Source organism: Xiphias gladius, chromosome 9 (assembly GCF_016859285.1).
Source record: "Xiphias gladius isolate SHS-SW01 ecotype Sanya breed wild chromosome 9, ASM1685928v1, whole genome shotgun sequence".
Lineage (NCBI taxonomy): Eukaryota > Metazoa > Chordata > Actinopteri > Istiophoriformes > Xiphiidae > Xiphias > Xiphias gladius.
Window position 1 is genome coordinate 22868700 of NC_053408.1, and position 16666 is coordinate 22885365.

Below are 16666 nucleotides of genomic sequence, written 5' to 3' on the forward strand. Positions count from 1 at the left end.
TTGGCATGGCTGTAATTGAGATGAAAGAGAAAGCAAGAAGGGCTTTTTTATGCCATCATATGAAAAATTCTGATAATTCCATAATATCAGTTTCGCAGCGTTTGGCTGAATCTGAGCAGATAGTAGAGCCCTATACACTTCAGAATTCATCCTGCTACTTCTATTAGCAGTCACATCATCAATAAACACCAGTGACCCAGTTCCATTGGCAGCCATACATGCCCATGCTATAACACTGCCTCCACCATGTTTGACAGATGATGTGGTATGCTTTAGATCATGAGCCATTCCTTTCCTTCTCCATACTCTGCTCTTCCCATATTTCATTTTAAGTTAGGTTTTAGGTGCATCCTAAAACCTACCTTAAATTTTTCCAGGGTGCTGAATTTGTCCAAATAGGATCTCAATTGAGAAAAAACAACTTTTTCAAAAATCTTGGATAAAAATGACAGCTTAGAGATTGGTTGATAGTCACTGGGCAGAGACTGGGCAGAGACGGGGTTTTTTTTTAAATTGAAAGTGTATGACAGCATGTTTAAAGCAAGATGGGACATAACAATTGACCAGTGAGCTATTAATTATTGTTAAAACACTGGGTCCAACAAATCCAGGGCTTCCTTAAGTAGTTGTTAGGGAATAATGTCTAAGGGACATGTACTAGTTTTCATATATGATATAATTTGTTTCAAAGAGGAGAAAGAAATTGGCTCAAAGTTGATGAGAACTGAATAATAATAAATATTGTTGCGAAAATGTGTGTGTGAAGTGTAAAGTCCCATTTTTGCTTACCCATTATATGACCTAATGTAATAACACTTTATGCCAACATTTGCTTATCCTATACATTAGGAGATATCAGAGAGATACTTGCTGGCAATGAATGATGATGATAGTTATTCAATGAGCCCCATGCACAGACATCATATAAACAGACTTATGAAATTGTATACACAGACAGTGGGTAAATCTCTGAGTGTGCATCGTAGATTGTGTGTACATCTGCGTGTAAAATGCATGACAAATAGCATTTTTCCCTTATCAGGACTCTAAAATTTTCCCTCTAGCCCCCTCCTCACACACTGCTATCATGCATGCCGTTTCAACAAGTGTATGTGGTTGTTTGTAATATGTTTCTGCTGTTCTATCACTATATTGTTATGTGATAAAATGTGGAGTGTCTGTTGTTGTCCATGTATGCAGAGTTTAACATACTGTACCCAAAACAATTTACACTGGCCATGGTCTTGTGGCTAATAAACAATATATCTTTTAATCTTTGTTTTTCTCCCCAGGTTACAGTAGCAAATACTCCACCTACTATTTCCAAGATGATGCTACAAAGGGAATTTTGAATTAGCTGAGGTAATTCATTGTGCATATTTATGTAATGTAAAAATAAATTACCAGAACTTTTTGCAACATTATTTATCAAGATAATTGAATGTCACACACTGTGGATATGCCATATCTGCTAAGACATTGTTATTCTCTAGGCTACAGAAGCATCCAGCTCTTTAACGATGGAGGTCCAGGGGTTCCAGAGGGGGCCAGAGTGGATTTAGATGTTTTAACAACAGACAGATGGCCATCCATTCGGAAAATCATGATGGATACCTAAACTAATATCCACCATGAATTTGACCCCTGGTATGTCAACGAAAGTAAGTAACATATCTAGAAGACAAAGTTTATTACATAATATTCAGACAATGCATACCTGCTTTTCAATTTATTGCACTCATGTGTAACGTTACATATATCATCCTATTGTAAAATAAAACTTTTAGTGATGTTTTGTTTTTGTTGTTTTACTTAGATGTGAAGAAGAAACTTGTGGCTTTATCAAATAAAAGAACAAGACATGCAACCATGGTTGACATCAATCTCCAACCACTTGTACTGGTCATGCTACTCATTTGACGTCATTCTATATGTTATCATTGACTAGAGACAATGTAATCATCAGTGTAAGAAAAATGATTGATAGGATACTAAATACGAAAGATGTCGTAATTTTTTAACCCTGGTATAATCCTAAAGACAAAAAATATTCCTAATCTTCTGTCCACATTCACACTGTAAATTAAGAGTTCCTTTCACAACCTGTGTTCTCCAAGGATAAATGTGTCACTCCATTTTCAATCCATTTTCCTTTTTGTAGGATTATGTGTGTCGATGAACATTGCTGCTCCTTCATATTTGTGGCGTGCATAGAGGGGAGGAAAATGGTGTAGAGTATACCTGTCATCACCCAAACATGACAGAGGAGCAGCAGAGAAGAAAGAATTGGCTGCAAGCAGATTTAACTGCTTTCTGAGCTCTGAAAGCTGTTGTGATGGACAAGAATTTCTTTTGAGACTTGAAGTAAATTGCACCCTCCATGCACACTGGTATGCCTTTTTTATAGAGTCAAATGTGTCATTGAAGTTCACGAGTTTTGTAAAATAAAGAAAAGAAAATTTTCCACTGCTGTAAAGACTACTAATGCTGCTCCACTGTCCACACTACACTAACAGTACTAAATCTGCTGCTACTTTTACACCCAGCTAACAGACTTACACCTTCTCTATTTCTACTTTTACATATATTTATACAAAATTGATTTTGAGGTAATTGGTCATACATGGAAGAAACACCAACTGTGGTTTTCTAATATGCACCAACACAGGATCTCTGGAGGTGTTCCATTCTTCCATGCTGAAGTACAGTGGGGTCCAAAAACACCCCTTTGCCATTCACTTGGTCTTAGGCCTTCAGACCCCACTGTATGCTCAAAAGAGACTGCACTTCAGATATGACTCCATGAGGGCCCATACCCAGCTCATGATCATGGATTATAACACCAACGTTGACAGACCAAAGGCAAAAACAAAACCAGGTAAAGATGTGATAAATTACTGGGAATGCCTAGTGATAGATCCAGCACAGCCTTAATTGAAAAATATTTTTTATAGACGAGTATTGTGTGCAACTCTATTTCCTGGTATTACAACCGCATTAACCTAATACTACCTAGTGAATTCATGTGCAACAGTGAGATGGTGAACTACACACTAATATTTTTTCTTTTCCTTTAGAAAAATCCTGGCACAGGTTTTTTTATCCAAAAAAAAGTCAACAACTGGTTGCAAAGCCCATATATGAACGCACCATGCATGGCTTGCATCATGACCTCATGGAGCATGTCCTGAAGAGGAGAGATGACCAAGGTGTAGATTACTTAGCGCCTCTGCCCCATAGTCCACCACGTCAAAGAAAAATACTACACAACATTGGTCCTGTTCCAAGGCCTGAAAAGGGAGATTTACTAGCTCAACTACTATCCTCGTTAAACCCCTTTAATTAAAGATTATAGTCTACACTTCAGCCACATTTTGATGGCTTCATTTTAGTCCACTGAATGGGTTTACAGAGGCAAAATTAAAAATACTTATGGACCTAACTGTATATGTTTATATATTATATTATATACATGGGATTTGAAATAAAGAGGCAGAAACACAGGTGTGCTACTATAATTACTATTATTGTTATTATTGTAAAAAAAGAAAACTTACAGTGTTCAGCATCAATATCTGAAAATGTACAGTAATTAAAAAAAAAAAAGAAACATGGCAATGTTATGTATACTGAATTAGAAACAAGAATGGGTGGGGGGGGACTGTTTGCTTTTAAATTTATTCAAGAGTCACTCGTTTACACAGAATCATAATAGATAATTCGGAACATGTCCTCTGCCTCTTGGAACCAAATGTAAGTGCCAGTCGGGTAGGGGTACCTGCTTCTGATGGCAACTATGTTGCAGCTAGGCAACAGTTTTCTATTTCCACGGCCGAGGCGACCACTCCAGCACCACACAGTAGGCCACTAGTCTGCACTCACTGGAGGAAAGGAAAGGGTAAAGTTCATTCATTCTTTCAATTTCCAAGCCATTTATCCTAATTAGAAAAAGTTATTACTCAGTAAGAGACATTTCTGTGTAAACATTTTACATGCATGTAAACATTTTAGCTATACTTACTCTATAGATAGTTGCCCATTTGGTCCCCCTGGTCTTGGCCACCTCTTCCAGTTTATTTTGGGCACATGAAAAAATGTCTCGAGCACAACCCTGTTCATCAGAGGGGGGAAATCCTCTGACATGGTGACACAGCGTAGTGTAGTGTCTGAGGTAATCACCCTACTGGACACATCCAGACCACCAATATCGGGCAGAAACAGGCAGTACCACTCTTTCAAACATGGAAATTCTTCCTCTCTGGTTACAGGGTCACAGCACCCACAGTAACACCACCAGTTTCTTGAGCTTTGAGGCCTTGCAGTAGCAGCTGGTTCACACTCCTCTGCCTGTTGCTCCTCTTTCTCTCCTCGTCCTCTCTTCAATTTCTAGGAGCTGTTCATCTGTATACTCTTGCTCAAATAAATAGGAACAGCCATCAAATTCAAATGCCTCATCCAAATACTCGAAATCAGGTAAATATTCTCCCATGACTTCAGAAATAAATTATTTATAAATTATTTTTAAATGTTCACAGGTATCAGGTGTTGCTTCAGGACAGTTTGTGACTGCAAGGTTGTGGTTGTGTTTGAAAATGATATCAGAAAAATATTTTGTTGATACAAGTGAAACTGAATGCTTTGACCAACTCCTCTGTGCCCAGGAAAGCAGGGGGAGCTTTGATGAGAGCAGAGGTGAAGGCATCTGAGAATTGCCTGGCAGCGAGAGGGGTAATTGATCTGGTATAGTTTCCTGGCAAACTGGGTTTAGGATTGAGGGAGTGGAGTGAGGTGAAAGAAAACACAATGGGCCAATGATCAGATCATCGCTGACATCATTAATCTGGACACAAAAAAGTCCAGAATATGACCAAGTACAATATCTTGTAAGCCGCCCCTACTCACTTTATTCTCTCCCATTAGATATCCATTCCAATTATTTTAAGAGATTCCTCTTATTTTAAGAGATTCATTTCCATTCCTCTGGAATGGAAAGCTGCCATGCATAAATATGTAGAAACTGTAGCGACCAATTAAAGTGGTGATTTAAGGTTCCCAAAACTTTTCTTTTATTACTATGCATTTAGCCTGAGGCATCTAGCACACTGGGCACTGCCCCCTGAGAGAGCTCTCCTTCGAAGCACATGGAAGAAAACTGCAATCTGCAGCTTGTTGGAAATGTAGTGCCGATGAGGGTACACTGGTACATGTTCTATGGTCATGTCCCAAATTCCATCAATTCTGGGTAGCGATTCACTGTTCACATTGCTAATACCATAAAAATACAATTTGTATTCTGTCCAATGCTTTATATATTAGGAGAATGTAAGGTGTTATCTGCTTTTCCACAATCACTGAAATTGGACCAAGACCGCTATTATGATTGGACGGAAAATCATTCTCGGAAACTGGAACACTACTGGAGACCCTCATTTTCAGGATTGGGTGACTGAATCAGGGAAAGCAGCTGCATATGAATGATTGTCATATAGGACGAAGGACAGGGCAGAAAAATAAGTGGGGTATGTATATTTCTTCCATAAGAGCATCAGTGTATAGACGAGTTGGAAGCACACTGTTTTTGATTACTATGTGAGATATAAGCTTGTCTTTTGACTTTATGACTTTATTTAATTAAGTAATAAATTAAATAATTAATCTTTCTTCAGAATTGCATTGTCTCCTTGGCAATAGATATATACGCAAAACACTCTATATGCAGGTTGACCCCTCTTGTTTACATGTTTGGTGGGGGTGTAAATAGGGAGCCTGAGTCAGTTTGAAAAAGAATGTATCATATGTCATACGTTGTATGACTGATATTTATTTGATACAATAAAAATTTTAAGTCATTAAAAAAAATCATGAGCCACTGGGTTTGACAGACACCAAAAGTGACCTTTAAATTAATCTAATTCACCATTGTTTTTTTTTTTGGTTTTTTTTTTCAAAGAAGAATTTTTTTTTACTTAAAACCATAAAGAATCTCTGCTTAACATTTCTAACTCTGGAGTCAACTATAACCAAGGTGGAAGGTGAGGGCAGGTGAGAGGCAGCAATGAGTTTCTCAATGCTCTTGTCAGGTGAACACATTGAACAGGGATGAGGATGGACTGGACTACCAGCCTACCAGCTGACGTCCCCAACGGTTGGTCAGAAGAGGGCTCCAGAGGTGCCAAGATGGAGATGGAGCTGCCTAGTTCATTCAGGACAGTAGAACTGTTGCTCAGCTGCAGCTCTAAGGCAGGTGGATGGGAAGAGTGCCTGCTTCAATTTCTGTTCTGAACCAGGGTCTGCAGACAGGGCAGTTTAACTGGGCAGTGTCTCATTCTCTGTCTCTGCTCGAACCAAGGAGCAGTTCAGTGAGCCCACTGGAGGATGAGAAGAACGAGCTACAGAAGTGGACGGAAGCCAGGGAACTGTTGCTTTCTGAGACACTAGATCAGAGAGTCGACATACCACAGTACAGGACTGCTTTGACTGTATGTCTGGAACATAATTTCCCTGGACAACGGAGTAGTTTAGGTCCGCACTTCGCTTTGCCTGTGCAACAGTGTGGTAAGTTCTTTGTTCTTTTAGATGTGATCAGCCCATCTGAAAAAATTATTGTACTGAACAAACAAACATGATTTATTTAGGTGAGTGAGAGATTCATAATGTTGGTTTTCAGTAAATTTTTCATTCTCCAACAAAGAACCTCAAAATGTCACTCCATGGATTTATTAAAAATAACTGGATACTGTGTTCCAGGATAGTGCTCAGTTGATTCCAACTACAGCTGCTAACTGTGGTCATGCTTCCGACTGGGATTTTGGGCCCACAGAGCATGAGCGTTACAGTCCTCCTCTGGCTGAGCTGCTGACTTCCTGCACTCACCCCGCACAGCTCTTTGTGACTTTTTTGAATTGTTTGCACCTAATGGCTCAAGAATGATGATAATACACCGCGTCATTTCAATGTGTTTGTGATGCTCAGAAAATTGCATTCATCATTTTACAGCCTTTCCTTCTGTAATGATTGCCTGAGGGGAAAGGTTTTCTTTTGTTTCAGTGGGCAACACTTGAGCTGCAATTCAGACTGTGGCCACTACGCTAAAATATATGAGTAAAGAGTATCACTACAGCTGAAAAATGAGACCTGCTTCTCATTAACTGCATCAAATTGTTTCAGCATAATGTTCCAGTGACTAAAAACAAAGCCTGTGGGCAGGCTTCTTTTCCTTTGTCTTACAGTAGCTGACCAGTACCTTGAGCTGATTGGCATAGTGGCCCAGCTTGATCTTTAACAGAAAGCCGTCCTCTCCTCCCTGAAGCTGGGCTTTCCTCTGCAGCTCAGCCACTAAGTTGTCCAGCAGACGTTTGGCTTTGGCTTCCTCTGCTGGATTGTCCAACTCCACTGAATCCCTGTCAAACACAATTACATTCTTAAAATTTTAACCAATCCAAGGCCAATGTCAAGCTCAGTGCTACTTTACCTAGACCAGCTGTACAGGACTAAGAAAAAAAGAGAGAGAGAAAAAGACAGAGACAGAGAGAGAGAGAGAGAGAGAGAGAGATAGAAAGCAAGAGGGAGAGAAAGAAACAAAGAGAGAAGGAGAGAGAAAGAGGGAGGGAGAGAGAGAGAGAGGGAGGGAGAGAGAGCACAATGAAAGTGAACATAGCACAATGCAGGTTCCACATAAAAAAGGTAATATAATGATAATAAAACTGACAATAACAATAATAAAACTAAAAATTATAGTTGCAAGCAGCTTTGATCAGGCCCCTCGCACTGTTGTGCACGTTGCGAGTGGTGGCACAATACTGGTTGATGCATCTGTGCACTTTCTCGATCACTGGAGACCGCGCGAATGAGAGGGATGTTATTTCCTGCATGGAGTTCGTGGCAGCAGACATGACATGTTGCATATTTTGTATTCCTGTGTCCAGAACTTGGTTCTAGACAACATGCACCAAACTACATTATGTTGTTGTATTTCAAGCGCAGACACAAAAGAAAGTTTCATGTAAATAAAATGATGATTGCCACACAACACTTACTTCCTGTTGCCTAATGGTGGCACTATAACTGTGATTCAATATTGGCCTGTAGATGTCTTTAGACCAGGACTCTTATCAAACTTGTGATATTTGGGAAAGATCTGATGATGTGGATTCGAGTTACAGCAGTTTTTGTTTCCATGTCGAAACAGACATTTGCCACACTGCCATGGAAATGTTGTCAATGAAAAATCACAATTTTCACAATAAAACATCATCAAGGTCTTGAGGATTTTCTGACCATATTTGAAGTGGATGTGGTCAACAGGCTAAGAGCAGTAAATCAGAGTATAAAATATTAAATTTCCCATTACCGGTAGGTGGCGCTATGACTATATCTGAATATTGGCTTCTAGGTGTCTTTTGGCGGGGAGTATAATCATACATGTTAAGTTTGAGGCAGATTCGACGATGTATATTTGAGTTAGATCAACGTCCTCTTTCATGGTGAAACATCAAAATTTGCCATGCTGCCACGGACACACCGTTCAATGAAAATTCAAAAAGCTTCACAATTTAGCATTGCAAAGGTCTTTAAATTGTACTAACCAAATCTGAAGTCGATCTGATATATTCTCTAGGAGGAGTTTGTTAAAGTACAACGCCTGTAAATGGCAAAAACTGCGCCAAAATTGCACAGAAAATGGCTGACTTCCTGTTGGTTTTAGGGTATGGCTCCAAGAGGCTTTATTGTAAGTCTTGGGATGTTACATGTGGCTACTGAATTTCATACATGTAGGTGAAATGTACTGCGAGGGCTACTTCGTTTAAATTTTGTAGGGGGCATTTTGCTAAAACCAATTCTGAGACCCATATCACATATCAGTTTCCTTGCACCTGTCGGTGCTCAGGCCTTACTACTATTATTATTATTATTTTTATTATTAATTATCATTATTATCATTAATGAGACTAATAATGGGGGCAGTAGGGGGTTTACAGTCACAGATCTCTACAGCTCTGGAGGCAGAAATACCTGCACAAAATATAATCACACTTATAAAATGTGTCCATGCACGCAAATTTCCCTTTATAAATCACAATCAGCTTAAAAATGTTTGCACTACACTCTCACAATCAACTGTAAATAGTCAATGCAGTAACCTTATCGAAATTGATATACATATTGTTCTTGTGAAGTTGGACAGCAGTGTAACAAAACAAAGTTTCAGAGGTTGATGACAGCAGCACCTGTTAATACAGTCAGTTCAACAAATAGCACAATTCCCGAAAATATACAAAGTAGACGGACAAGCCTTAAATGCTTTACTACACACCATCAGAGAGACCAAGCATCCCTAAGATTTGAGTTGGCCTGCATTTTTTAAAATAGAGAGCTGCTTACAGAATTACAAGTGTCTTACTAGGACACGATATAACAAAGCTGGCCTGAATGTCTGTGACAAAATGGAGATATTATTAACATCTGATGTGAAAAGGAATGTGTGACAAACGTTCATAGTAAAAGCTTGCTTTAATTCATTAGTGGGCTATGGATTGTGCCCCATCATTTACACTGAAATTGCTCTTAGACAGAATCACTTTGCAGCCAGTATGGCCAAGGGGTAAAATGACAGCAACCAATGGTTCAATGTGCATATGAGCGTGCGAGTATTAGATAGGCTTGAAAAATGTTAACCCATCCTTTCACTTCATAAGCACAACGTTATTATGACTGATAGAAATGATGGCCAAAACTATGAGATTAAGACTTACGTGGTGATAGCATGGATGGACTAGGTAATCTAAAACAATGTAATATACACTCAGGTGCCTCCTTCATGAGGGAGGATCTATAGCAGGATTGATGTATTAGACTGAATGAGTTTTAGCTGATGTACCTAATAAACTGGCATCTCAGTGTAGGTTTCAAGAGTTTATCTATGTAAAGTGTCTTTGGCTGCCTTTAAAAGCACTTTGTAAATAACATTTATTACATCGTAATTATTATCATCATCATCATTATTATTGTTGTTGTAGTATAGGTTTTAGACCCTGACAGGAATTATATTCTGGGGCAAGCATGAAAGGGTTTTTTTGGCTAAGTATAAAGTATCATATTTATATTATAAAGGAAATTTAAAGACAAATAATCCAGCTAAAGGCATTTTATATCCAAAGAAGCTGATATTGCCATTGAAAAATCCAACCCACAGGCTAGGTGCCACTGGAATAAAATAAGGATGAAGGTTTACTGCATACCAGAGCTGGCTCTCGATCCACTGGGCCAGGTAGTGTCGCACCTCAATTGGGAAGTGCTGGCCGTACAGCGCCTGCATTTGGTGCAATGCCTCACCCTGCAGCTGCTGGGCCTGGATCCACATTGCCATGGTGCTCCTGTGGAAGCAGGAGGATGGCAGGAAAAGAAGCCAGGGACAGGATGAGGGAGAGGGGAAAGGAACAGTGAACAAGAGTGGTAATGATCAGAGGGAATACATTTTTTACAGAGGAGTTAAAGAGAGTAAAGTTGATAAGAAGATGATGGGCAAGGAGATACAGAGAGCAGAACAGGAGGAAAGCGTTATCACAGTGTTTTATTGAGAATAGGAATGGCTGTCAAAAGCCACAAATACAAACCAATACCTGTCAAACTGGTGAGCAGTTCCAAAGGGGTGCAAGTGTTCTTACTGATCTCTTTAGATCACTTTAGATTAAGTCCCAAAACTGTTCCTGATACAGTGCACTTCCCACAATTCAGCTTCAGATCATTTGTTAGAAACCTCCTCTTCCATTTGGCACACTGATTCAATAATCTCTCTTCCGGACGACAAAACTAATTTAACCACACACTCAGGCATATCATTAATGATCACTTTACTGAACACAGAATTCTACTATGAACATATTGGTACTACGATTATATGTCTATGTACTCAACTGCAGTAACAGCACTACCTTCCACCTCCAATGCTTAAATTTACTAAACTAAATAACAAATTGCTCGGTGAAACGTTTAGCTACATGCTAAATTTGGTCAAGCAAACTACTGATTCAAAAACACAATGACGTTTAAAAAAAAAAAAAAAAAAAAAAAAGGATGTAACTTAGCCGTAAAAAGTCATATTAAAAGCTGATCACTAGTGGTCCATTTAGTCATCTGTATGATTTTTGGTAACGTATCGCCTTCTCGGGCTACACAAGAGAGCAGAACGCATCGGTCTGCAGCAAGGAAGCTTGAGCTCCTTACAACTTTGAGAGCTAGCTTAGCTTGCTAACATTACTGTACAAAGAGATTGGCTCGTTGGCAAACAGAGGTTATATGAACAAACTTGCAAATAGCGACCTTTGAGTTTTGCTGAACAGATGTACAAATGCTGAGTGGGAAGGTGGTGAATTTAACTTACTTTTATTACTCTGGTAGGGCAAGACAGCATAACGTTAGCTAGCTAGCGGAGGAGAGCTACCCTACTAGCTAGCATAGTACGAAAGCTCACTGAGACGATACAACGCTCGACTAAAACTTCACTTTCATGCTCCAGAAGTAGTTAACAGCCATGTCTTTAACTCACCTTTTAAGAGACTACAGCACACCTTACAGCAAAACCATAGGCAAGCAGCGGACAGCACACACACACACACACAACTTTTAACCCTCAAGCAGATTAGTTGACATACTTGTCACATCGCCAACTTCTTTAACGCCTTCTGGTTTCTGGTAAGGCAGCTGTTGTTGACCAGCATCAAGTCAAGAAGGAATATCAATATCAGCTTCCGATTTTAAATTTCAAACTAAAAAGCTTGTTAAACCACAATGATATGACTAATATCAGTTTAAAAGACGGTGATTTTTGTTGTAGTTCCTCTGTATATAATAGGCTACATAAATAAAATGTGGGAAGTTCGATGTTCTTTTCGCCCAATGATTGAAACAATAATTTTATGGTTTTAAATAAGGTACGGAAGCCCTCCATATCCGGTTGTATGCATGCTAACTTCAGATAACTTGGTTCAGTACTGCCAGCTCTCGTATTTCCGCTAAGAGTCCCATCTACAGCCCGCACCCAGCTGTATGTCAAAAACAGAAATCTGTGTGTGCTGGTGTTTAAATGTAGAATATTATTAATGTGTACTAATACAGCTAATGAGCTTTTGTGAGTCCGTGATAACAAATCAGAAAGAAAGAAGTTAAGATTTCAGATGAAAAAAGATATGAAAAAAATTGACTAAAAAATAAAATAAAAAGTAAGGAATTTTTTTAAATTGATTTTTTGTATTATTCATATTATTGTTCTAATTTTATATGTTTGTATTTATGTATATGTTGCTCTGCTTTCCATTGTTGTGCCTTGGGTTGTAGCATGTAACATTAAATAAAAACACAGTAACTGTGAACCAAATAGTTTTTATTAATTAAATCATTAGTGGTTAAGAAATGAAACGTTGAACATTATACAGGAATCAGTTAATGACAAAACAAAAGCAAGGACACAGTTAAGTGTGAACTACATTTTGTGTTCCATTGACAAAGGCCTCAGCATAGTTGCATATTGTTACTGATTTGACAGACATGGCATTGTTAATCCACTTTGAAGGACTGAACCCTAAACCACCAAATGTATCTACCACAACTGCACATCAAAAAAGCTACTATATTTTATCCTTGCTAACATGAAAGAGTTCCAGTCTCCTCTGTTGCACTGCGGAATCTTTGCAAACATCAAAATTATTTGGCCCAAACAGCTGTTCTAAATGCTGAAGTAGTGCAGGCAACAGAAGGCAAGAGGCTCTCTGGTAAATAAAATCAAAATGCATTGTGATCTGCATTGGCAGTGATTCACATTATATACAAAAAATTAAAACAAATAAAACTGTGATTTGTCTGAGCTAGAAATTAAACTTTGACCATACAGTTACTATGGCACCCTGGTAAACCTTTGCATCAGTTATGTAAAAGTTTATATTCTCTGATTTTGTCTAGGATCTGTCTCTGCATTAGCCCTTTGATAGACTTCTGATATGTCCAGGACGTGCGCCCCTTCACCCCAAAGAATGCCAAGATAGGCTCCAGTCCCTAATACCCTGACCAGGAAAGTTTGGAAAATGAATTGGTGGATGGACGTTTATCTTGAATATGCTAGAAGAAATGCGGTCAGAGCAGATTTTTCAAGAATGAAAAACATTATTTCTTGAATTCATTCTTGCAAGGCACTCATAAAATACCACCAATAGTGGTGAAAATATAAAACAGGTTTTTACATCTTGTTACAAATGAGTAAATGTGGACAACTGAGAAAACCTGTGTGGCTATATTTAAACTAAACGGTAATTTGAAAGAGAACAGTTGGAGGCTCTGCTGAAATGCACTTTTAATCTGCAACAGAGAAAATTATAGTGAGATGACTGGACACTAGGGGTCACTGTCAGACAACAGCAATAACACATACTTGCTTTGAAACTTAGTCCCGTGACTACACAGGTCCTTAAAGTACAGTCCAAACTGATTCTACTGGAGGTTTGTTAGATTTGCTTAAAGTATTGGTCCTTATCTCAGTTTATTTACGAAACACATAAACACATAACATTGTTTTTTAACAGGAAAATTCCCATGAGAAAATAATCGAAAGTGAATACCATTGGTAAGTGAAATGTAATGGACCTATGAATGAGCTGTCTCTATCTTATGTGTGGCAGACCTTCATTTTCATGGTTGTGGGTTATTCTTTGGGAACACTGGCAGTAAAATGTTATATAATAGTACTGCATGATACAAAGTGCGTTGAAAATACAGCAATTAGGCTGCATTCTGTCGGTAATCAAAAGGAGATGACATCAGCCTAGTGTAAAGTGTGATTACATACAAAATCATACACAAATACTTAACTGTGAGCTTATGAAAACCTAGAAATTACAACTGAATCACTTTGCTTCTAAATAATGAGTACATTAAAGAGAGTAAGATAACACCTCAATATTTAAACAACTAAACAACAATGGGGGTGGAAAAATTGTTTTGCATGTCTGATATGTAATATTTCTAAAAACTCAAGGATCTTCTGGATAAGCATGAATATGTACTCTGTGTTTATGAATAATTTGGCCAATTGGAATCTGTATTTTAACTATCCATGACAGCTGAACTGAAATTCAATGGACAGGAGATAAGTCATTTCCATGTACTCATTCCACTAGTTGTGACTGGTTAGTGTAGTGTCTTGATTTAAAAAATGAAACAAGAAAGTAAATGCTGACAAGTTACACTTTCTTACAAAGGGAATGGTGGTGTCCTCTCCTAATGATCTCTTAATTATGTCAGTTCTGCTATTTCCTCTTCCCATTTTCTTCATCTTATTTCAATTAGTGACCATCTACATATTCCAAAAAGAAATAGATTCTAAACAACCCCTGAAGTACTTTTGCAAAATATGGGAAGATTTTCATGAAAATCTTTAAATTACTATTTTTAAGCACACAGCCTGTAGTCAAATAAAGTAAAACCTACACTGTTATATGAAAATTGTATTTTTTTCCAACTTGGGTCTTGTTTTTGTAGTATTGGCCATCATTCCTATTGGTAATAAGGACATTGTCTTGACCAAGTTAACTGCTGAGACCTGGGATTACGACAACCCATGGTTAGATTGCTATTTGGCACCAGGGGAAATTTACTACAAATCACCTACTGATTCCCTGTTCCTACCACTCTCTGTGCACTGTGTACAGTTTTTCTAAGATAGAATACTACCTGGCCCTAGCTTTGCTATTTAGTATTTTTTGGCCACTTAAAAGCACAACAAGCTATAAAAAACAATGACATATTATCACCCTATAAAGTTGATATTGTGAATGAGTCAGCAAACAGTTGCTTATATAAACATCAAGGTAACATGAAGCAACATTATCAATCATTTTGAGTTGTATTTGTGTCCACCAGGCAAAAGTAAGCCCGATATTCATCCTTCTTTTAGCTCTGTTCTGGTCTCCACCAAATCCTGAGGAATAATATGTGCCCCTTTACTGCTAAATGTTCTACTTTCTTCACCAGATAGTTGATAACTTTGACTGTTCTATTGAACTTGTAGCAATGTCCCCATGCTCCCAGATCTCAACAATTACTTTGGTGAGTGCGAAGTTATTATACGTGATAAGAATAACGGCCAAAATAATCTAAATAAGACCCAACCTGTTATCAACCGTAATAACTTTTCAGCAATCTTCTACATCCTGCCAATTTATTCAGTTTTTACAGAGGAGACAGGGCCGGTGCAAAGGATTTTGTTAGGATCTTAGCAAATTCCTCATTATTTTTCTATTCGCTGTCTCTATCTCTCTCTTCATTCTCCTGCAGGGCATCATGGCTGTCCTCCTCTTCATCCTCCTCATCCTCTTCTTCATCCCCATCTCCATTCATCATCTCCATTTCAACCTCCACTGTGCCCTCCTCAAGCACCCCATCTACCCCACTGAAGGGTTCAGCATCCTGGGACACTTCCACCATCTCAGTGCCTTGGACCACCTCAATAGCGCCCTCGCGGATTTTCTTGACATGGAAGGTGAAGGGGGGCACCTTGTAAATGGCAGTCTTGGATCGGGCATAAACAACATGGTCTGGTGTGAAGGACTTCTTCATCTTGTCACGGGATGTCTGAATCTTCTGCTTGCGCTCAGGGTTGACAGTCATGCGTGTTCCAAGCTTTCCCATCTTCTTCTCAATGTTGTGACGTGTCTTCTCCAGGTTCTCCCTAGTCTTCTGCTTGGTCTTCTCTAAATTCTCCTTGGTTTTCTGCCTGGTCTTTTCCAGGTTTTCTTTTGTCTTCTGCCTCGTCTTCTCCAGGTTCTCCTTGGTTTTTTGTCTGGTCTTCTCCAGGTTTTCTTTGGTCTTTGCCCTGGTCTTATCCATCTTCTCCCTTGAGAAGACTGTCTTCAGGGTTTGTACACGCTGCAGGCTGCTGCGCTTGATGCGTTCAGCGCGAGTCTCCTCAATGGTCTCCTCAATCTCCACACCCTCCTCATCTGATGAGAGGTCTACATGGGGTTTGTCTGCCTTCTCTTCTTCTCCTCCCTCCTCTCCAGGCTCTTCAACAGCTTCCTTAAGCTCTAGCAAGCTGCCTCCTCTACTTCCTGAGACAGACTCAGAAACTTTCATGGATTTAGAAATGCTGAGTTTTGAGGGAACCTTCACTTCATCCTGTGGAGAAGAGAACAATACATTTTTAATGCATGTTTAATGTGATTGGTAGACGTTTTTCAAAGTTCAGGTAGCAAGTAGAAGAATACCTTGATGAAATTAGTTTTACACATTAAATTATGGTCCAGGGTCGCCAGGTAAAATGTGTATCTATTTTGAAAGCCACATAAGATAAAAAATATAGTACAAAAGGTCAAAGTAACTGGAAAGTCACTGAGAACAGAATATCTTGAGATGTGAATCTGCAACAACTCCAACAGCTAGCACATATTGTAAATACAGTGGCGGAGTCTGGCCACCCCACTTGCTACCCCACATAGAACCATATTTCAGGTCACTCATTTTTTTCTTTTGTGGAACCATTTCTCAGCTGCCACAGCTCCATTGGGGACACTTCTTAGCAGCATACTCATCTGATTGTAATGCCCCTGACCCACCCTCTCTCTGTTTGTTCAGCTCATTCACTGTAGTAGTCTGAGGTTAGATCAAACACATTATGTTGCTG

At 38.9% G+C, this 16666-nt stretch overlaps 2 protein-coding genes across 5 annotated transcripts in view; both read right to left on the reverse strand.

The window, feature by feature from the left end:
* The window catches only part of LOC120794630 (signal transducer and activator of transcription 5B-like), a 55303-nt gene extending 43476 nt beyond the window's left edge, over positions 1-11827 (reverse strand). The window contains exons 1-3 of one of the 4 annotated variants that reach the window (XM_040135860.1): positions 11652-11827; positions 10239-10373; positions 7244-7400 (exon numbers count right to left, since the gene is read on the reverse strand). In XM_040135860.1, the coding sequence (XP_039991794.1) occupies positions 7244-7400; positions 10239-10366 (285 nt within the window). In that variant the 5' untranslated portion in view covers positions 10367-10373; positions 11652-11827. Of the gene's footprint in view, positions 1-3778; positions 4411-7243; positions 7401-10238; positions 10374-11545 lie in introns of those variants that run through there. The other 3 variants (XM_040135858.1, XM_040135861.1, XM_040135862.1) reach the window with 3 other exon arrangements.
* A 535-nt stretch (positions 11828-12362) lies between these two features.
* The window catches only part of cavin1b (caveolae associated protein 1b), a 35654-nt gene continuing 31350 nt past the window's right edge, over positions 12363-16666 (reverse strand). Inside the window, exon 2 of the mRNA XM_040135307.1 lies at positions 12363-16161. Within this exon, the coding sequence (XP_039991241.1) occupies positions 15283-16161 (879 nt within the window). The 3' untranslated portion in view covers positions 12363-15282. The remainder of the gene's footprint in view (positions 16162-16666) is intronic.